Genomic DNA, 22,221 nt, shown 5'->3' with positions numbered 1-22,221 from the left:
CCAACATGGATGTGTTATGAGGTATTCCAAATACTTTGAGGCCACTATGTCCATGAGTTATACAAGCTCTCAGCCAATGCATCCCACTCTCCCTTCCCCAGTCATTTTCAGAAACTGAGAATAAGACTAGCTCCTTTCCTTGACACAGCAATCCACCTTTTTTCCCCTAAATGATCATGTGCTCCTCTAAATCTTTCAGACACCCTCTGTGAAGGCTCTCTTCAGCTTTGCTCAAACAGAGCCACTGTGCACTATAGTACTCTAACCACTACAGTGAAGAAGGGGAGTCAGCAACAAAACAGGGGGAGTAGCACAAGGAATGGAGGACAAGAACCCAAAGCTTTTCAGGATAACTCACCATCTGATCTGCCAGAAGCAGAACAGTCTTGAGACTGAATTTGCGAGAGCAGAAGTTGAAGAGGTCCTCCAAGCTGGGTCCCAGAAGTTCCATCACCATCACATTATAGTCTCCTTCTGCACCACACCACTTAATGGAAGGGATACCCACTAAAAAGGACCAAATGGCAGGGGTGGGAGAGAAAACACACGCACACCCCTTAGGACTCAGGAGAGAGGCAGGCATAAGACACCAGGTCCCAAACCATCCTGCTCTCCCCTATACCCAACAACATTCAAGAACAGCTTCTGCTGTATCATTCCTGAATACAATGTTGTTCTTCTATGAACCTACCACCTCCCTGCATCATCTTGTAAAATTTGCTTTCGATGTGGAGTTGTGGGTGCTTGGTTTTGACACATTCCAACTTAATGGCTACCTCTTCTCCTGTGGCTATATTGGCACCTGCATAGGAACAGACAACAAAAAAATAATAATCACCACACATTCCTGGGTCAAGGCAGTCACCTTCAAGGAAATGCATTTTGCAAGAACACAGGTCCCAATTATTCTAGCCACCATGGAAAACTCTACTCGCAGTATTTTTACTTTGCCAGGTATTTATGAATTTAAAATTCTGGCCTCATAAGAAATCTGAAAGTGCTGGTGTTCATAAATTTGGGGAACAAAACCACTTTGTGAATTCAAGCACGGAAAAAACAGAAATTTATAGCCAATGGAAGTGTTCATGGATATTGTTTTCAAAGCCACAGACCAGCATAAAATACACTTACCAATATATATTTGCGCGAAAAGAGCTAACTACTACTCTGCCCTCAGAGTCTCAAACCACAGATTGCACTCAAACAATGTAAGTTATTTGGTGTAGCAAATGTTTTAGCATGTTCATTATCAATCAAGGATCATTTGTAAGTAATTATGAGACAGCAACAGGAGACATTTAAGTGACAGCACATGTAAAACAAGCCATTCCTAAGGATGCAATGGACAAACATCTTGAGAAGGCAAACAGTTAATATTTGTAACCCAAGCTCTCAATAAATAAAATTCTGAGGCAATATAGAACTACCATGAAACACTGTTAGGCTAAAAGGAAGAACCAAAAACATTTCTTTAAAAAGCCATAAATATCAACTGAGCCATTAATAAAACCCAATAAAAAAGAAAATAAAAAGCAGCAATGTGCCAATTTAAATCCAGAAATAAATATTACAGAAAAGAATAAGACATTAAGCAGCACAGTAATTCAGTGAAAACGATCACAACTAGAGACTGGTAGCAGATCACCACCCTGGAGAAGTAAGGAACACATATTTCATGGCCATGCAACAAAAGAAATCTGCTTGGTGAAGGCTGTGAATCAGAATTCTACCAGCAGGGGAGTTCTTCTGGGTGAGTAGTTCCTGTTCACGCACATCACTTCCTGAGATAACACAGCAATGCTACTTCCAAAGAACGTGGATATTGTTATGCAGTGAAATCATTCACAGACCAAGCACTTTTTAAAAGTCATACTATCTCATTTGTCCTACCTATTTAGTAATCACTCTTTCACACTTCCGAGCAGTTACTAAAATGTAATCATACACACGCACCAATCCTGTGTATCAGTTCAAGAACACTGAAGGGAAACGACACAGGGACTTCTACACACAGACACATACGGAAGATACAATTTTATTTCTCATTTAATTAGATGTTGGGAAGGCAGCAGCCAAATTTAGCAGCCAGCCAAACCAGAAACTGTTTTAGAGCAGTACACGTCCCTTTAAACCCATATACAGGATGTGTTATAACTTTCCTAGGGGTCACAAGATAAACAGGAATTTCTAATTATGCCGCACAAGACCAGCCAAAAAGATTCCTGTCATTTGGAAAGTATCGCTGGGCCATTCCAAGCCTTAAGTAAGCAGGCTCTTCCCCCTAAACAATTATCAGTGAGCCAGTCACAAGGTTTCGAATATATGTTATTTTGAGATTTACATCTCACCTCTGTGCACTGAAGGTGATCGACAGCAAAGTTAATAAATACAACCCAAGATTAATACCAGCATCTTGAATTGAATTTGGAAGTCCACTGGTAGTCAATGCGGTTGATGGATATGATCATGACATTCCACCTCAGACAATATGGCGAGCAGCCATATTCTACAGCAGTTGGAGGTCTACTCTGTTCAAATGACACTCTGAGCTAGTTGCATTTAAACCACCCACCTCAAACAGCAGTATGAACACCACTCAGTTCTGAGCCCTCAGCTTTCTACACCTCCTCCTAAGGCACAAAGCTAGTCCATACTACCCATGCTCCAACATATCCCTCTCAGGGCACACACCACTATTACTAGGTCGCCAATGATCTCCTGCTATTATAATTGACTTCCAAATGTTCAGGATCATTTCCTTGGGGAAAATGGCTGCCTTGGAGGGTGGACTCCATGGCATTATATCTTGCTGAAGTCCCTTCTCCAAGCCCACCCCCAAAATCCCCAGATATTTCCCAACCAAGAGCTGGCAACCCTATTACCCCATCATATTGTTCCTTCTTTGCTTACATTAAGAATAGACTAGGCTGCTAACAAAAGGCCATGCATAAGAACCTCTGCAGGGTTTCTGATCTGCTGGAGAGGCTCTGGATTCTGCTTCTACCAGCAGCTTGAGTTGTCATTTAAAAGGAATGGAGTCCACGCTGTGCAGCACTCCCCAGTAGAACTCTAGACTCATTTTTGGAAGGCATCTGAGGCCATGAAGGTGTTTGTTTGTTTTTTAAGAGATTTAGAATATTTTTCAAGATGATCAGCTGTTTAAAATAGTTTCGTGACATGGACAGAAAGTTAACTCACTCTGGATAAAGAATCTGGGTTTGCCAAAAGCCTTACTAATGAATCAGCACTTCAACTCAAGACTGTCCCAGAATTTCCTAGGATCAGAATATTATGCATTCTGTGCAACAGTTGTCCATTACGTTTTAGAATAAAATGGAGATTTCAGCATGGCACACAGAATGCATCTTGAGAACCTCAGCTCTCATATTTAGAGACTTAATCACAGTTATTGAGAGCTAACAAACTGCTGAAGATAGGCCTGAATGTGTGTGGATAATGACTCTTGGAAGCAGCCTTTGTAGTAATTGTGGTGGTGAGCATCAGTAGCTCTGCACAACTCCAGAATGATGCAAAGTATGCTTCATTTATTTTGTAGCCAAATTTAGCTTTCTTGGTGAGGATCTTACTAGTAGCCAATATAGTACATATTTTCAAATATTTAACAAAGTTGAAAATTAGGGCAGCACAAAATTTTTACTCTCTACTTTGAGGCTAAATAAGAGCTTCTAGGGGGAACAAAACACTGAAATTCTAGCAGCAACTTTTTTGCTGCCATTTGCAGCAGTTAGCAGCTCTCCTTCCCTGTTTTGCTGCCACTACTTTGGTGCCCTGGCTTTGTTTTTATTTTTAATCCAGGCTTTCTTCTTCACAGGGATCATGTAGGGGTCATGATGGTATAACAGCGCCACATAGCCAGATTTAACAATGTAATGACACCAGTGAATGCAAAAAAGCCACAATGCTTTGCCTCTAATCTACACTGGTGCAAGGAAAAGAAAGTCCCTTGTTGCCAAGGGAACCATACTCGTGGAACATTGGCCCAGTTTCTTTGACAACAGGGATAGCCCCCATCTTACCCCACATTCCTCTGGTGATCTCATTACTGAGGCAAGACAGGAAGCATAACCTTATGCCGACCTCGGAAGGATGGAAGGCTGCATCAGCCTTGAGCTGGCTACCTGAACCTAGCTTCTGCTGGGATCGAACTCAGGTCATGAGCAGAGCTTGGACTGCAGTACTGCAGCTTACCACTCTGTGCCAAAGGGCTCCTTCTACTAGACAAAGAAGAGGGTAAAGAGCTACTACAAATGTCACAACCTTATCCCTGGCAAATGAAAATCCTCAGGAGCTTCTGTGTACAGATTTCACTAGGCACTGCATCTTCCACCAATAACCTATGTAACTACAGAGCTACAAGTGTGTTGGGAAAAAAGGTTATAGTGGTGATATTTTTGCCTAGTACTGTATTCCATAGTTGAACAAAGCTATCAGGAAAATACAGAGTCCACTTTTGACCTAAACTTATTTTTAGGCAGCCTTTGGCAGCCAATGCCACCGTTCTCAACCCTGAACATAAATCATAAGATAGAATACAGTTAAGATCTTCTACCTAGACCCTATGCCAGGTGCCCCCCTCCCCAAGTCGAGGCAAGGTGTATGCAGGGGTCGTTTTGTAGAAAAATAGGTGGTGGAGCTCATCCAGGCATTGTTATGCAGCTGCACCTACTATTCAATGGACAAGGAGGTGGAACTCTCAGAAAGGTTCAGGAGCTGTGCTCCTGTGAGCTCCCACTGAATCAGAGGCCTGGGTAGATGACTATCTTTTTCTGCAGGTGGAACCCAGCTACAGAATTCTCTTCTCAAATACATCCATCAGGGCTGTCTTATCTTTCAGGTACCACAAACACAGTTTTGCTTCTCCGCAGATTTAGCTGTGTTTCATTAGATGTTATTTTTATGATTATCTGCTGAGGTTTGTTCTGTGTAACTTCAGAGCGTTGAAGTTATTATTTTACGCCAATGCCATTTTAAATGGTTGTTTTATATATTCCTTGGGGACCAACAGGAAAAAACATTTTAAGTGTCTGATAGTTGGAAGTACAGCTCAGTTTCAGATATTGGTTAATGGAAAAAGAATACCCAGAAAAAAATATTCAAACAAGCAGCAGTTTAGCCAATCCACTCTGTTTCAGAATTCACACACACATGCACACACCCCCCCCCCCCACACAGGATGGGGAGGAGTGGAGAAGCAAACAGAACATGGCAATATTTAGTCACCTTCCCAGATTGAAACATCAAGAGGAAAGAATATAAGAAGAAGATATTGGATTTATATCCCGCCCTCCACTCCAAAGAGTCTCAGAGAAGCTCACAATCTCCTTTACCTTCCTCCTCCACAACAGACACCCTGTGAGGTGGGTGGGGCTGGAGAGGGCTCTCACAGCAGCTGCCCTTTTAAGGACAACCTCTGCCGGAGCTATGGCTGACCCAAGGCTATGCTAGCAGATGCAAGCGGAGGAGTGGGGAATCGAACCCGGTTCTCCCAGGTAACAGTCCACACACTTAACCACTATACCAAACTGGCTCTCCAGAGGCTATTGTGTAGTTCTGGTGCTTCCCAAATTTTACTATCAGATTAAGAATATCAAAGATTTCAGGTTTTCACAGCTGGTAACATCATTAGGGTTTGTAGAATCTTTTGGGCTCAAGTGCCGTGTTCTACTGGAGAAAGTTTTCCTTCCTTCCAGCTGAGAACGAAACGTCTGGAAGGAAAACTTTCTCAAGTAGAACACGGCACTTGAGCCCGAAAGTTTCTACAAACCCTAAAGATTAAGAATATATGGACAGAATCACAATCACAAGATGATGTGAACTTCCAAGGCTAAAAAAAGCCAATCAGGATCTTCAGCAGCCCAAATGCAACCTGGAACTAAATCCATTCACCCTATATCAACTGATAAAAGCTATCCTGTGAAACACACATGTGTAGGCAAGGAAGGCAGGATAGAGTTCAGATTGGGCCCATTCCTGGAACCCTGCATTCATTTCTCAAAGTCTGCTATGAAAAACATCGAATAAAGAGCAGCAACCTCTATGCATCAGCCACATAGTTATCTGGATCCAGTGAGAGACTACAGCCTACCCCTCCACATCTGGGATTAGGAAGAAAGGCTTTCAGACAGGATTGAATCCCAGCACCTGCCTTCAGAAATTAATCATGGGCATGCAAGCTAGTAAGACTCTGGTACTTATCTACACAGCTGGATTGGCTGATGAAAATGAACATCCATTTCCTCTTATAAGCGTTAAGTGACAACAAAGGGCTGTAAAGAGGAACCGCAAGATGAACAAAGAAGAAACAAATCCCAAACTCCTGCTGCAGCACTATTAGCAATATTTTGGCTCAGGAGGGAAGAAAGAAAACGACCACCACAACAAATTGGAAATATAAAATGATTGGGTGTACCAAAAGAACAGGAAGCTTTTAAAAAAAAAATGCAATCACTTGGACATGTCTTCAGAGGACAGGAAACACAGACTCACCCAAGCATTACCACCCTGCCCGTGAACTTTGTTAAGGCAAAGCTGTGGTATTCCATTCTAGTTGTTGCAGCCCTTAGGGCTAGGCGTACACTTAAGACAAGGATACTCCAATTCAGTACACAGAAGAACACCTCTGCTTGGGCAAGACAGATGGAACATGGCCCTTACATAATGCATGTTTTGCTTATTAAATACCCAGCCATTATCTTATCATCACGTCCTGCATTACTCATTAGGAGGTACGTCCCCCTTAGGACCGGCATTATACAATCCACCCATGTCTCGGGCTCCTTTTGGTTTCTCTTTATCTTCACAGTCCCTTCTTTCTCTCCAGTTTGTTTCTTCCTCTGTTAGGAACTCCTTGTCCTCTTCCCTACCTCTCCCAAGGGGCTGATTCTCATTCCATCTGTTAAAATCATCAGCAAACCAAAGTTAATGCTGACATTTAAGGAGTGTTGTCACTCGGCTTTAGAGCCAAAACTCCAATGAGATTAGCTGGGAGGTAGGGAGACTGAGAGCACACAGGAGCTGACATCTGAGTCACTGGTTCAGGTTTGTTGTCTGCAGACTCAGGAAAAATGGAATCCATTTATAACATCAGTGGCCACATACAAGGTATTTTTGTGAGCAGGTCTACAATCCTACAAGTGATACAAGGACTGAATGTGGGAAAGTATCTGTCCTCCAAAATGAAGGCCTAATACCTGCAAAGAGGTTTCTGCTCATAAAAAGTCATACAAAATTCTAATTCATTTCCAAGGAGACCATAGCCTCTGATTATGCACACCTACTTATCTTGCATACTTAAATCAGTACACTTTTCTAAACACCTTTATTTGAGGATTTTGTCATCTACAGGATTTGAAAGGAGGATCAGCTAGGTTAACAGGATAGATGTGAGCAAGATCCAAGGTATTAACAATGGGTAAGAAGATGGTGGCCAAGTTTTTTGGCAGGTGCATCACAGTCAGATCTGAAGTGGGAGATGGTGTCATTCCAGAAGTACAGTATCCACAAAGTCTACATGCTTTTAAGTGATTTCCCCCCTCTGATCTCCTGGTCCAGGGAACAGGCAGCAGCACAGTGCAGGAGAGGCAGGCAAGTACACACACCTGTCTTTTCATAACCAGACTAGACTACAACCCCTCACGTGCCTTTCAAATCATGTCACATGTTCCTGTTGCATGAGGTATTTGTAGCAACTGTGCCGCAGGCTAACTGTGTGTGCAGTATTAAAACAGAATTGCAGGCGACAATGCTGGAACAAGGACCACAGAAATTTCAGCCATCAAATGCCAAGAGCATCTTCACAAACATACGGCTCTATATCCCTTTGTCCTACCAAATGTTATCTCCACTGTCTTCTGCACTGCTTTTTCTAACTGCAAAGACTTCCCCATTATTCAGCAGTGAAGATACTGCAAAGGAGGCTCAGATCTCCTCTGAAGCATATAGTACCTTTACCTGATTTCAGTCTGAATGCCATCAGCACCCTTTCCTTACAGGCATTACTAGATCATCTAGGACCCAATCACATCGAGAATGCACTCTCTCATCATGCTCTCTATGGAACATCATTTAAAGACTGTTCAGAAGTCTTCAAGCAGTGCAAAAATGAAGTGACAAAAAATGCATGCAGCACAAACTACTGCAAATCTCTCTCACCAATCCTGAGAGACCTGCAATGGCTGCCTATTCACTTCTGGGCACAATTCATAGTGCTGGTTTGGAACCAGGATACTTAAAAAGACATCATGCTCTAAATTAAGCCTGCCCCCTCAGGTAAGAACTTGGGCAGAGACCCTTTGCTATGTGGCCCTCAGCTTCAGGTGATGGAGCCCTAGTTGCAGGGGCACTTTGCTTTTGAAACTTCTTCCCCATAGATACTCAACTGTACACAGCTTGGCTAGTTTTAGGCACTGGAAGCTCGCTTGTTCACTCAAGCTTTATGGTTGATTATGCCAAGTTGGAAGTCTTACCCTACAAATACAGACACCTTCCTCTGTTTACTTACTAATTTCTCTGCTGATAATTGGCTTCTACCAATTGATGTTACAATCTGCTGCAAATTTTTGCTTATTATTGATTTTTACTGGCTGCTTTAATTATGATTTTACTACTACTTGTATATAACCCACCTTGGAAGCTTTTGCATTCAGAATTTATGCAGGAAATGTACGTTTATAAAGCTTCCTTCTATCTTCATCAGTGTAGTTCCTCAGCCAACTCTTTCTCAAATCCCCACCAAATCATTTATACTAGATAGAATACCCCACCCCAAATGTCTGATTTAAAAGACAAAGCACAGAGTATTCAAATACAAGACATAAAAGGAATACACTTTGTACCCTCCCCACCCCAGACTTAAATCCTTAAGAATCCACATTTCATCACCTTATGTAGATTTGAAGGAAAGTAGCCTTCACTGCAAATAGGATTATGCAGTAATCAAGCCTCTGAAGAGTCCCTAGAAGCAGTCTCATTCTTTGTGACATTTCATAATGATGTAAAAACTAGAGACCTTATGCTTCAGGGATCTGAGAGATCTGGAAATCAACAATCCTACGCAGCATTCCCCCCTCCCTCACCCAACTGTGTGGGCTGCATGTTTCAGAATCCATTTGTTTCAAACTGCTCATATTGGGTGGGGTAGTCTTACAAACAAATTAATGTTCACCAACCTAAATGAAAATGGCACATTTCACAAGGGACTCTTAGAAATTTTAAAGTTACAGACCTGTTACCCCACCCCACATCTATTCACAGTCAAAAGCACAGCAACATCGGCCTCTTCCTTCTCCCACCCTGTCATTTTTGTTACCAAGTGGTAAAGGGAGGGGGGAGATGGAATTGAGCAGATGGGTGAAGTCAGGCAGGAAGAGACAGAGTTAACAGGCTGGGAAACAAAGAGAATGCATCTCCGTCTCCCTGAGGGAGGGGCATGCAACCAGGAACTATCCAAGCAGATATCACCAGTTTCCCAACATGCTCTGCAAAACAAACAGCCTTTGGCTTCAGATCGTTTCTATCCATATTCACTGCCCCCCCCCCTTCAATCCAAGACACCTCAATTCCAGCCTGTAGCAGCAACTCCTGCTGTTAAAGTCTTTGGTCTGCCACCACATTTCCTAATCTGCAGCAGCTCCAGTGTCTGAGACTCACAGCCCCCTCTCTCCTCCACCCACCCCCACTCCAGTTCAGCTAGTGTTGCGCAGCTGAGTCTCCTAAACAAAACAATCTTCACTCCCAGAAAAGCCTCTACATTCCAGACATGTGTTTGCAAGACCTACTGAATCACAGAACCAAAGAAAGCAAAAGGGGCCCAATATTGTCTCTGTCTCTCATCACCCAATGTAAGCCTGATCTCCCAACACTAATTTCCAATCTCAGATCCTGCCAAACAACAGAATGACCACTCGCTGAGATTAAGCCTCTGCAGTCCAATACACACAATCCAATTGGCATTCTGAGAAAATTGGTTCAATAAACACATGCAGAAAAGGGCATGTACTAAGCCATCCAGCCAACTGCTTCACTCAGCATACTACTTGCAGTAGTATAGCAGAGGAGCAGTACATGTAAGCATTCCCCCACCATTAAAAGAAACATGCAATTTAAAAAAGGATTTTTATATTATTTACTGGTCCAAGGAGATGAACCAAGGACACCTACAAGCGACAAAAGAACAAGTGCAGGCAGTCAGCAAGAGAAGACTGGTGACTAAGTCACATGCTCCACTTTCAAACACCCCATGTTGAAACCCGGGTAAATTTGGGGTGACATATAGTGATGTCATCCGCCAGGTGTGACCCAGGGATCCCTTGGAATTACAGCTAATTTCCAGACTATAGGATCACTTTCACTGGATAAAATGGATGCTTTGAAGGCTGGACTCTATACTACTATACCCAGTGAGGTCCCTGTCCTCCTTAGGCTCCACCCCCAAATCTCCAGGAGTTTCCCTGCCTGAATCTGGCAACCCTACCCCCTGCCCCCCCAAAGGTGGCTAGAAGGGACCTGGAACCCTAGGTGACAACTGGATGAAATGAGAACCTTGATCTTTGGAAAGCCAAGTACACTTCAAATTCATCCAATGCTAATTTTTTTAAAAGCTTGCTAAATTAACGTACCCAGGAAGCTGAGTTTCTAGGATTCCAAAACTCAGAATAGGAAAACTGAAACAAAAACAAAACCTTAAAAGATATGTTTACAATCTACATATTGACAGTAAAACTTTTTAAAAGCCTGGCAAAATTATTTTGCAACTGGGCACACAATCTTCAAGGCTGTACGTGCTTCCTGCACTAGAAATGCAGTCACCAAACACTGTGATAACGTGCGTTACCAGAGTGCTATGTCAGCTCCATAGCGACCCTCTTTGCTGGTACTGCAGCGGCCCAATTAAAATTGCTGCTGCAATACCAGCAAAGTAGAACACAGTGAAACCGACACTGACCTTTGGTAATGCAGGTGTAGCTGCCTGCCTGAGCCCATGTCCCAGCCAGATCCTTACTCAAGCTCCCAGAGCTCAAGGGAGAAAGCCACACAATAGTCTATCCTTCACAGCAGTCAAGGAGGGCTGACAGAGAATAGTCAATATAACCAGGTCTGGGGACCTGCTGGATGGTTGGGCCAGGTGTGTGGCTCCTGCTGCCAAGCTCCTCAGTTGGGAATTGCACCATCTGCCACACCTGGGTGAACCTGACCAAAGGAGGCCTAAGAAAGACATGGCTCTAGAAGCTCTGGAAAGGTCTAAGTGGCTGGGAGAATTCAGCATGAAAGCAGCAAGGAAGAGAGGTGGAGAAAGCAACAGGTATAAAAGAGACCAGAAAAGAACATGGTGGAGAGCTTGAAGGCACTAGCACTTGGGAGGAGTAGGTGGATGTGGAGTGAGGAAAAAAAAGAAAGAACAGCTGGCTAGAAGGGAAGAGAAAAAAGAGGCCAGAGTAGTCCAGCCCAAGTGTAGGGGGGGGCAGTGCTGGGAGAAAGCAGAGCTGAGTGAACACCAGTTGTCAGATTACAAATTTAAGCAAGGCTTTTTTTGTCAGAAAAAGCCCAGCAGGAACTCATTTGCATATTAGGCCACACCCCCTGACATCATCATTGTTACAGATAGGGCCTTTTGTAGAAGAAGCCCAGCAAGAACTCATTTGCATATTAGGCCACACTCCCTGGCACCAAACCAGCTGGAACTGTGTTCCTGTGCATTCCTGATCAAAAAAAGCCCTGAATTTAAGCATGGTGTAGTGGTTAAGCATTGAACTAGGATCAGGAAGACCCAGGTTCCAATCCTTGCTCTTCCAAGGAAGTTTGCTGGGTGACCTTGGGACACCACACACAGTCAGCCTTATCTAACTCACAGGGTGACTGTAAGGATAAAATGAAGGGGAAAATGTTGTAGGCCACTATGGTTCCCCATTGGGGAATTGATGGAGGATTAATATAAGTGGGATAGATAGGTAGTTGAGGTGGGGGGGGGGAAGAGATACAGGCATTGTAGAGCAATGATGGAACAGAACCAACTGTGCTGGATTGACTGTTGAAATGAAGGAACTTGACAGACAGAACCAAATCCAGTTTGATACTATGAGCAGAACACTGGACCAAGACACTGGGATTCAAATTTTCCCTGTACGTCCAGCATACCTTTGGGACTGCCTCTCCCCATATGAGCCCCATAGGTATTTAAGATCAGCAACCCAACACCTTCTGGTGGTCCCTGGCTCCAGAGACATCCAACTTGCCTCGACTAGGGCTCGGGCCTTTTTGGCCTTGGTTGCTGCCTGGTGGAATGGGCTGTCCTTGGACATCTGGTCCCTGCAGAACCTGCTCCAGTTCCACAGGGCCTGCAAAACAGAGCTCTTCTGCCAGGCCTTTAGTTGAGGTGGTGGACATCACTTGCTGTTAGCCCTCCCCCCTTCACTCCAGCGACTAGGATCTGAATGGGCTTTTGGACTGATAGGTCATTACTGTTGAGGCAAAGTTTCTTAAGCCGAGTTTAAAAGCTAGTTTTAAGTTTTGTCTGCATTTTTAGCCATTCCATAATGAAACTGTAATCTGATTTAATCATTTTAATTGTTTGACTTCTGAAGTTACCTGCCCTGAGCCTGCTTTGCGGGGAAGGTGGATTATAAGCAAAATAAGATAAAATATAAATAAATAAACTTACTTCAACCTTCACATCCAGTTTTAGCTCACCAAGATAACCTTTAAGCAACTTTCATAAATCAATACAAAGTTAAAATAAAATGTTTAAAGCAATACCATTATCTGGTAGTACAGATGTAAAGTTACTCCAGAAGAACCTGTCTAAAAAGCCATGTCTTGGCAATTTTTTTGGAAACTCATAAACAGGAGATCAGATCGGCTTCTCTGGGTAACCACTGAGAAGGCTCCCATTCCTGTTCACCCATTAAGTTCACACTCAGTCTATCCCACCCCACGAAACTGAGGATAAAATGGGGAAAATTCCACATAAAACTGCCCTGAATCTTTGAAAGAGGGAGACATAAACCTAACAGCTGAGGAAAGATGGGGAAGGACGAGGATACAAAAAGGGGAAATACCATGTAAGCTTGTGAGACAGCATAGAGATCTATTCTGTAGAGAGTGGAAGCCAGAAGCTTAGACATATCAGGACAAAACGAAAACAGCAGCATAAGGGGGAGACGCTCAACATAAAAGAATACAACTACCCCAAGCACTGCATCAGTGGTGCTAGAGAAGGAAAGTCTGGATCTACCTGCCATGGGTGAGGAAAATATTAACTTGATACACCCCCATCAGGATTCAAGAAAATTGAGATTACAACTCCAGCACAAAGAAAAGATTCCAACTGAAATGCTAAGGCAGGACAGCACAGAAATGATGTCTCTGTGTTCCAGAAAAGGAATCTGGGGAACAGTGAAGTTGGCAAATCTTGTAGCGATGCCAGACTGCAAACTGGAGATGGCATTTGCAATGTGATACAGGGTTGGATGATGGGGAAAGCCAGCTACATGGGAGGGAGGCCATGTAACACATTGGCATCATGTTACAGAACACTCAGGGTAGCCCTTTTTCACTGCAGCACTGGGCAGGAAGGCCACACCTAGAAGACTCTATTTGTTTCTGGGCACATCTTTAAGTAGACAACATAAAAGTGAGACAAAAAACAACAGATGAAATTCAGATGAGCTAAACGGAACAAAGTTATAGGTTATGCACAGAGGACAAAGACTGCCAGAGGTTTTTTTTTTTTTAATATGGAAGTCAAGCCACTAACATAATTTCAGTCAGTCCTCATATTGTTGAGGGCATTTCCCAAGAAGCAATGCTTCCCTGACAGGCAGGTTTTCACAGAAAGTCTTTCCAGTCCTGACTACATGGCAAAGATGTATAAGCAACAGCTCCACAGCCATTTGTAGTCAGCAACTTCCACAAGCTTACTCCTTTGACAACCCTCATTTCCCCAAAACCATCTTTTATATCACAACTCACTCAGCGTATTTTATACCAAAAGTGGCCAACTGATGTCTTCTAAAAGCATTCTACAGAACTCTAGAATTCAGAAGCTTATGAAGTCACACAAACTGTCTCCATCAAAACTGGCCAGACTTCATCATAAGGTGCCTGCAATCTAGCAGAAACAGCTTCTCAGTAACGCGATACATGTATTCTGGTACTTGCATCCAGATATGTACTTTATATACATCATTCAAAAGACTATGTAGTAAAGTGCCTTTCCCCTTAAAGTTATGGACAAACCCCACCATACTACCTTTATAAGATTAAAATTGGAGGGCTCAACCGGGATAAAAAAAAAACTACTTCAGGAGCCAAGCTTGTTGTCCATTACCACACAAAAGATGACTGTTCAATTCAGAACTACTGGAAAGAGGTGATCTGCCTCTTCCAGGTCTAGTGAACCTTTCAAGCCAGCCCCTCCAGCCCCTTTTGTGATGATGCAGAAGTCAGAAAACACCCACAGCTAAGAGAAACTCACCCAAATAAATATCTCCAAAGGAACCGCTACCAATTTTTCGTCCCAGACGATATTTGTTCCCTACTCGAAGCTCCATGGTTCAGTTGCTCTGAGGGATGAAACAGAGGACATACAGAGTAAAGTTAGAAACTGTTAACTAAACCAATGTATTCAGCTTCCAAATGAGGATGACAAGATTTATGCCTAGATTCATCCTCCAATAAGAATTTTTTGAGACCCAGATATAGTGTGTGCCCTTGGCTCTCTAATGGCCACTGGGCTTCATCTTCTGTCCTAAAGCCCATAAACATACAAATCCTAACACTGCAATGCCTAACACTGCTGATCTATACAATATCAAGTATCGCCAGTCACATTTTCACATTGTTCACTGTTATTTCTCAGATCTAACAGTGCAGATTTTAACAGAGTTACACCCTGCTAAGTCCATTGACTTCAATGGACTTAGAAGAGTGTAATTTTGCTGAAGGCTGTTCTGTAAGTCACTCACCTACAGGCCTTTGCCACCAGGTTTACCATATCCCCACATACATATAAAATGAGCTTTATCACATGTGTGGTGTGGACAGGCCGAGTAATTTGTTTGTGTACGCCTACATCAACCAGAGTTCTGGAGGTTTCCTAACAATATCCTCTAGGTCAGGGGTCCCCAACCACCAGGCTGTGGTCTGCTAGCAACTGGGCCGTGGAGCAAGGCAGAGCAGCCCCACTGCCCCTTTCACCCACTTGGGACTCAGGCAGATGAAAGAGGTAGATTGGCCTCACTCCAAAGCTTCGTCCCCTTGCAGAGGAGGCAGCCTTGGAGCAAAGTTACACTGCCTCTTTCATCTGCCTGGGCCAACAGAAGGAGCCGCACTGCTGCGACCTTAGCCTACCCCTCATTTATAGACCCCCGGCCATCAACTGATTGGCGGAGGTCTTTAAATGGGAGGGGGAGGCAGACTGGCCTTCTACCACCTGGCCACCTAGCAAGGAGGTGGCAGAAACAGCCCCAGTCTCCCCTCCCATTTAAAGACCCCCATGGGGGACAGTGATGGGGCACAGGCAAGGGGGCAGCCTGGGGTGGCAAAACCCCCAATGCTGCCCCCTCCACTGGTCCATGGAAAAATTGTCTTTCACAAAACCGGTCCCTGGTGCCAAAAAAGTTGGGGGCCACTGCTCTAGGGGGCCATCACTTTAGGCTTTCCCTTCCCTTTTTAAATAATGAGGGGCTATCTGAAGGAGGGGAGGATCCTTTTAGAGGACACTACTGTATGGCATGGTAATGTATGTAAAGCACAATTATTAAAGCATTGTACGAAGGCTCTGCTCCTGACCAGGTGGGCTGTTTGGAAGAATGGATGAAGACTAAGTAGACAAGAGGATGCTTTTGCTTAAGAGGGCACATTGCAGGAGAAGCAAGAATGCTAGAACGAGCCCAGTAAAGTGCAGTTCTGGTCATACCCCCCAAACCCATATTTGCCAGTATCACTAATCACCAGACTGCAGCAAGAAGAGCAGATGACAGACACACACCAAGATGTTCCCTGAATGCTTCGAGAGAATTATCACAAGCCTGACAACACACAGCTCCATACATCCAAAGAACGCAGAAAGAGGTCATGTTTACTTAAAGCTCATAAACAAACTTGCAAGAGATCACAAAACCACCACCCCTCAAGTAGATCATACAATGGTAGTACCAGCCTAGAAACCAAACCCAGAACAAAACAGGACATCTGACCAGGAGGACAAGACTATAAATCAGAGGGCAGAATTGCTCATGTGTCTTTGACCCAACATCCAAAACCAGTTACATATTCCTCATGCTATATAATTAGCGGCACAAAAGCTGGCTATAGGCGGAATTTTTCAGAAGTTACTCTACAGATACTAGGTCCCTAAAGGTTAGGAGTGTCCTCCATTTATCTGCCAGCTCTGCTGAACAGTTTGATCAGACATCAAGAGGAGGGCCTGAATTGCTAATAACCCATCCAATGAAAGAGTTGCAGGCTCAGCCTTCAGGGGCCCAGCTGTTCATGGAAGGGTTTTTTTCCCCTCTAGTTAGTAAGTGACCTTTTAGTTTCCACACAAGTACCATGGATTACCTCTGGAGTATCCTGGGTAGCTTTGCCACAACCCCTCCAGCTGACTAACCCAAAAACTCTCTCTGAAAAATTGTGGCTGTTGCTCAGAGTCTAAAGTCAGTGAGAGGGCAAGGAAAGATCAGAGGGGTAGTAATAGAAGACAAACACACACACACACACACACACTACATCTTTAAATATATATGGTCTTAAAAACTACTTTGTTCAACGGGACATACTGCCTGATAAGCATGGATAGGGTGGAGCATTAATTAATACCGCAAGCAAAGCCTTGGGCATACAGATAGGTTCACAGAGGCAGCAGCAAGATCAGCTCATGGCAAAGGCAAAGCCTCTTCAGGAACTGCTTCCAAGTCAGAGGGAAAACTAGCTTCCTCTCTACATTCACACAACATTCTCTAGTCTCAGGCCTCAACCTCTACCTCCCAAGGACAGAAAGAGGGGGAAATAAGCATATTACTCTAAGCATATTACTCAAGCCAAATAATCAGCCCCAGGGAGTCAAGAGGACCACCAAAGTCTCCTGTTTTCCAAAAAGAAGTCCCACACGTTGACCTAATGCAGACACTCTGCATGAGTGGATACTTATATTAATATTCCCTTTACTCACAACACTAGAAAAGCTATAACCCATCCAACTCCATATGCATGCACCCTCCCAGACCTACTATACATTATATAAATATGTACAATTCCATGAAAAAAACATATATACAAACAGTAGCCTTTCACACACTCAAACACACACACACATCCCAGCATTTCAATGCAGACTGGAAGGTCAGGCAAGTAACCAACGCTGCCCTCCCACCAAACAATTAGTGTAAATAAGAGGACTCTGCGAGTCTTGCTTGAGCTGCTAAGAACCAAGAACACAGTACCTAGGGCTAGGGCAGGCCAGACTGTATGAGAGCTGACCAGCTATATAATGGATGCTGTTGGGTTGCAGGAATGGTGAGGGGGGGGAGAGAGAAGAGCATTTAATTCTAGCTTCAGTGTCTGGTGGAAAGGGAGGGGAAAAGAGAAATATATATTAAAATTAATATATGTTAATTTTAAAAGCAGCATGCAAGATTAGATTTGTTCCTCCCCTTCTGAACAGTTACCCCAAAAGAACAGAAGAGGACCTAAAGGCACACAACAAATGCAGTCGCTAAGAAGAGAAAGAGATCAAAATTGATAATGTCATTTTTATCACTCAGCCACAAGCATCACTTAAAATTAAACCACCCTCAGCCAAAACACTGGAAATGCCTTTGGAAAAAAAATATTACATTGCAGGAGGAAGAAGGCAGGGATCCATTCAAAACGGTACAAAACTTCTATTTCCTGTTCTATTCTCCTCACAAACCTCCGAGCTCAGGCAAGAAAGCAACACCTCAGAATGAATGATAAAATTAAACAGATCCCCCCCCCACCTCCACAACAATACCCCAACCTTTCCCCGTGCACAAAAGGAGACAAGAGATTTACAATAACACCCCTCCCTCCTCTAACGCACACCCTGTTGTTAGAGGTTACACTCTCACAAATACACATCCAAGGATGACTATCACGCACCCCCAAAATCAAACAGTTTGGGGGTGAAGAGAAGAAGGGTGGGGAATGCATCCGTTACTCACAGCTGATTGTTTGAAAATTACACACATACACTAAGTAAGGGAAGCGTAAGAAGGCGGGGGGAACCCAGTGGACCCCCCAAAAACAGGGACATTATACAGATACCCCCCCCCCAAAGGAAAACGATTATTGAAGCCATTTCAACATTTAAGACAGCGAAGCTGCCAAAGGCAAAAGAAGAACGTATGCGGGAGGGGGGCTCCCCAAAACTGTCCTTCTGAAATTTAGGCGGGGAGGGCTGCTGCGGGAGCCTTTGTCTTCCCTTTTTTAAAAACACAAAATCTTTTGTCCTCCCCCTCTTCGGTCCGTCTTAGCCACCTGTCACCTAATTCTCCTTGTGTGGGAGCGAGGGAGCCCCTTCCCCTCCCCCAGCCTTCTCCTCCTCTCAGCAAAAAAACAAAGAGACGGAGGGGCCGCCTTTCCCCCCGGATTTGTACCCCAAGAACAGGCCAGATCCCCCCAATACTTACCCTGTCTGGAAGGAGCCTCTCTCCCGCTTCTGCTCCTGGGGCTGTCAGGGGGGAAAGAAGCCGGCGAGGGAAGGATGAAGGAGGATTGGGAAAGGGTTGCCGCGGCCGTCCCCAGCTCCAAGCGCTCTGCTTCCTTCTTCTCTGCTCAACTGCCTCCCTCCTTCCTCTTCAGCCTCGCAGTGTGCGTGTATGTATGTGCGTGTGTGTGTACAGCCCAGGCTCTCGCTCATTGAGTTTCCATTGAGTGTCAGGGCCAAACCCACTGATGTCATCCTACAAAGCCCTGGGCCCTCCCTCTGAGGTTTAAAGGGACAGCGCTTTGTTATTTTCACTCTCCAATTTCTTCATGTTCACACTCGCCAAGCGGATAAACAAACGCTGGAGACCCCGCACTCCCACCCCCGCGCCTCCACCCCCCAAAGTCTGCCAACACAGTACTGTAAACACAAACGCTTCCCAGTGCTATATATGCATTGCAGCAGTGTGCAACAAACACATGCAGAATCCACAACGTCAGGAAATTGGCTTTGTGAAAAGATGGGTCACAAACATCGGTAATGTTGCCATTGTTCAGGTAAAGGCAGTAAAAAGCTGTGATCCTACACACGCTTACCCAGGAGTAAGTGCTGCTAACCTCAGTGTTACTGATTGTTCAGAAAGGATGCACAGACTGAAGCTGCACTGCTCAGAACGTTTAAATAAATCCCAAATGTGTGACCTGATGTTTTTGTTTTTGTTATTGATGTGTATTGGTTTTTACTATATTTTTGTAGATGAAATTAAAAGTAGATGTTAAACACTTCCAGATTAGAACAGTAATGTTTTACTGGACAAGTACCGATGGGGTGGAGTTGTGGGGGTTCAGAAGAGGAAAAAGAAAGAGAAGGAGGGCCTTCCCTTCCCCACAACAGACACCGTGTGAGGTAGGTGGGGCTGAGAGAGTTCTGACAGAAACTGCTGTTTTGAGAACAGCTCTGAGATAACTTGATGACTGACCCAAGGGCATTCCAACAACTGCAGGTGGAGGAGTGGGAATCAAACCTGATTCTCCCAGATACAAGTCCGCACACTTAACCACTACACCAAACTGACTCTCACATCTTAAGCGTGTGCACAAATTTATTAGTGATGTCTATCCACATTTTGCTTATGCACAAATCCTACTGAACACAGCAAGATTTCTTGCCATCATATCATACGTTGTATCAAGCTGCTAATGTAACACTAACGGCATCTCAAGAGTGGCTTAAAATTGCATGTTCCTCTCAGTCCTTATAGTCGAAAACACTGTAAAATTATAAATCTTTATTTGCTTTTATTTTCCTCTTTATTTCTGTTCTCAACATTATCTCTGCAACTAGTGAAATACCACACAATTAAGGCTGTAATCCTATTCACTCTTACTTGGGAGTAAGCCTTCCAAATACATATGTATAACATGTTTCATTAGGCCAGTTTTGAGATCCAGACAGAAACCATTTTTGTCCCATTATACTACTTTATACACTGATTCCTGGAGACATCCTCCATCTCTCTGACATACACAGTCTTTTCTCACATAGGATTTCACATGCTATCCGTGTATTATTTCATTGAAATTATTTTATATTTCTGCATGTTATATTGCAAAACATTTCCTTGAAAGCAAGTCCCACTGAAATCAATGAGATTTCTAAATAAACATGGGTAAAAGGTAAAGGTAGTCCCCTGTGCAAGCACCAGTCGTTTCCGACTCAGGCGTGACATTGCTTTCACAACATTTTCACGGCAGACTTTTTATGGGGTGGTTTGCCATTGCCTTCCCCAGTCATCTACACTTTCCCCCCAGCAAGCTGGATACTCATTTTACCGACATCAGAAGGATGGAAGGCTGAGTCAAGCTACAGTCGGCTACCTGAACCAAGCTGCCACTGGAATAAAATTCAGGTCTTGAGCAGAGGGCTTCGACTGCAGTACTGCAGCTTTACCACTCTGTGCCACGGGGCTCTAAACATGGTTAGGTCCTGTATTTGTCATGAACATTCATCGTGAAGTCAAACATAAATGTTTGGATCATCCACAAGTGTACTTGCAGCTATAATATTTTGAAATGGCTCCATATTTCTCTGGATGTCCTTGATCAAAAGCCACCACAATGCTAACAAAAGCACACATCAGTAATACAAAAGCAGCAATGACTTCTTCCTGAAAATGATTCAAAAGAGTCCATAGTGCTCAGCCAAGGAGAAAAGTGCAGAAAAAAAGATCAATAGGGCCTATATTCAAAGGACAACATGATATGAGAGATGCATGCTATTATACAACAGTTAATATAGTCTGGGAACAAAAAGATACTGTAGTGAACCCTAAGTAGAAGCACTGATCAAATAATGTTACTGACTCTCCTAACTCCCCAAGCAACCCTGTTTATATATATTTAGAATATTTAAACCCTACTTCTCTCCCCCAATGGCAACCCAAAGTGGCTTACAACATTCTTTTCTCCTCCTCTGTTTTATTGCCATAACAACAACCCTGTGAGTTAGGTTAGGCTGAACAAGAATGACCAGCCCAAGGTCATCCAGCAAGCTGCCATGGCGGAGTCAGATTTTGAGCTATGCTCTTCCAGAAACTAGTCTGCCATTCTAACCATTAACCTAAGAAGACTTAAGCCCTTCCAAGTCCACTGAAGGGACTCTAAGTAGGACGTAAGTCTGTTTAGGATTGCACAGTAAGCGACTAAACTGGGTCACTACTTCTGCTTCAGACGTCCTTCCAAATAAACAGAAAGGTGTGCATGTATATGAATACACATGGGTTATCTATTTCCATTGAGCTGCCCAGCCCTTCTCCTCCTTTTCTGAGTGTCTGGGAGTAGCTGCAACTAGGGATGGGCACAAACCAATAAACAAATCAGGGTTCATGCATTAATCAGGCCAATTCGTGCTTTGTTTTGAACAGATTCATGGAATTGTGTTGTCCCCAATCCAAAAATGAAACACATTTTTTCCATGTATCATTTGTTTTGTTCAGGGGTTTTTTTGTAGAAAAAGGCCAGCAGGAACTCATTTGCTATTAGGCCACACCCCCTGATGTCACCATTGTTTCACGCAGGGCTTTTTTGTAGAAAAACCTCAGCAGGAAATCATTTGCACATCAGGTCACACCCTCTGACACCAAGCCAGCCAGAACTGTGTTCCTGTGGGTTTCTGCTCAAAAAAAGCCCTGGTTTTGTTTTTGCGGTTTGTTTGCAAGACCGCCTGGTGCCAATTCAACCAATTCTTCAGCAACACTGAGGGTGGACTTCTGGGAGCCCTAGAAATCCCCATAGAAATTGTCCATAGCTTGATAGGCAGCCCTAGGAGCCAACCACTCTGCTCTATGGGAGCAGACACCCTGACTCAGCTGCTTTCACTTTGCAGCACAAAGAATTAGTTGTTCTGAGAGAGCTGAAGCTGAGCTTTCCTGGGGACACTTTGCTTTGGGGGGCTATAACTTGGACAGTCCAAATCCAATCTTCATCAAACTTGATGGCACATGGAGGAGAGTCTGCTGAAGACTCTCAGTGAGTTTG

The 22,221-nt window shown here is 43.8% G+C and overlaps 1 protein-coding gene across 1 annotated transcript in view; it reads right to left on the bottom strand.

Annotated features, from left to right (window-relative positions):
- Positions 1–18,940, bottom strand: part of CSNK1E (casein kinase 1 epsilon) — a 41,969-nt gene extending 23,029 nt beyond the window's left edge. Inside the window, exons 1-4 of the mRNA XM_060245455.1 lie at positions 18,669–18,940; positions 14,492–14,579; positions 692–802; positions 359–507 (exon numbers count right to left, since the gene is read on the bottom strand). Coding sequence (XP_060101438.1) covers positions 359–507; positions 692–802; positions 14,492–14,567 — 336 coding nt within the window. The 5' untranslated portion in view covers positions 14,568–14,579; positions 18,669–18,940. The remainder of the gene's footprint in view (positions 1–358; positions 508–691; positions 803–14,491; positions 14,580–18,668) is intronic.
- Positions 18,941–22,221: the final 3,281 nt, after the last annotated feature.

The sequence above is a fragment of the Heteronotia binoei genome, chromosome 8, assembly GCF_032191835.1.
Source record: "Heteronotia binoei isolate CCM8104 ecotype False Entrance Well chromosome 8, APGP_CSIRO_Hbin_v1, whole genome shotgun sequence".
Lineage (NCBI taxonomy): Eukaryota > Metazoa > Chordata > Lepidosauria > Squamata > Gekkonidae > Heteronotia > Heteronotia binoei.
This window is presented reverse-complemented; position numbering and strand designations above follow the sequence as displayed.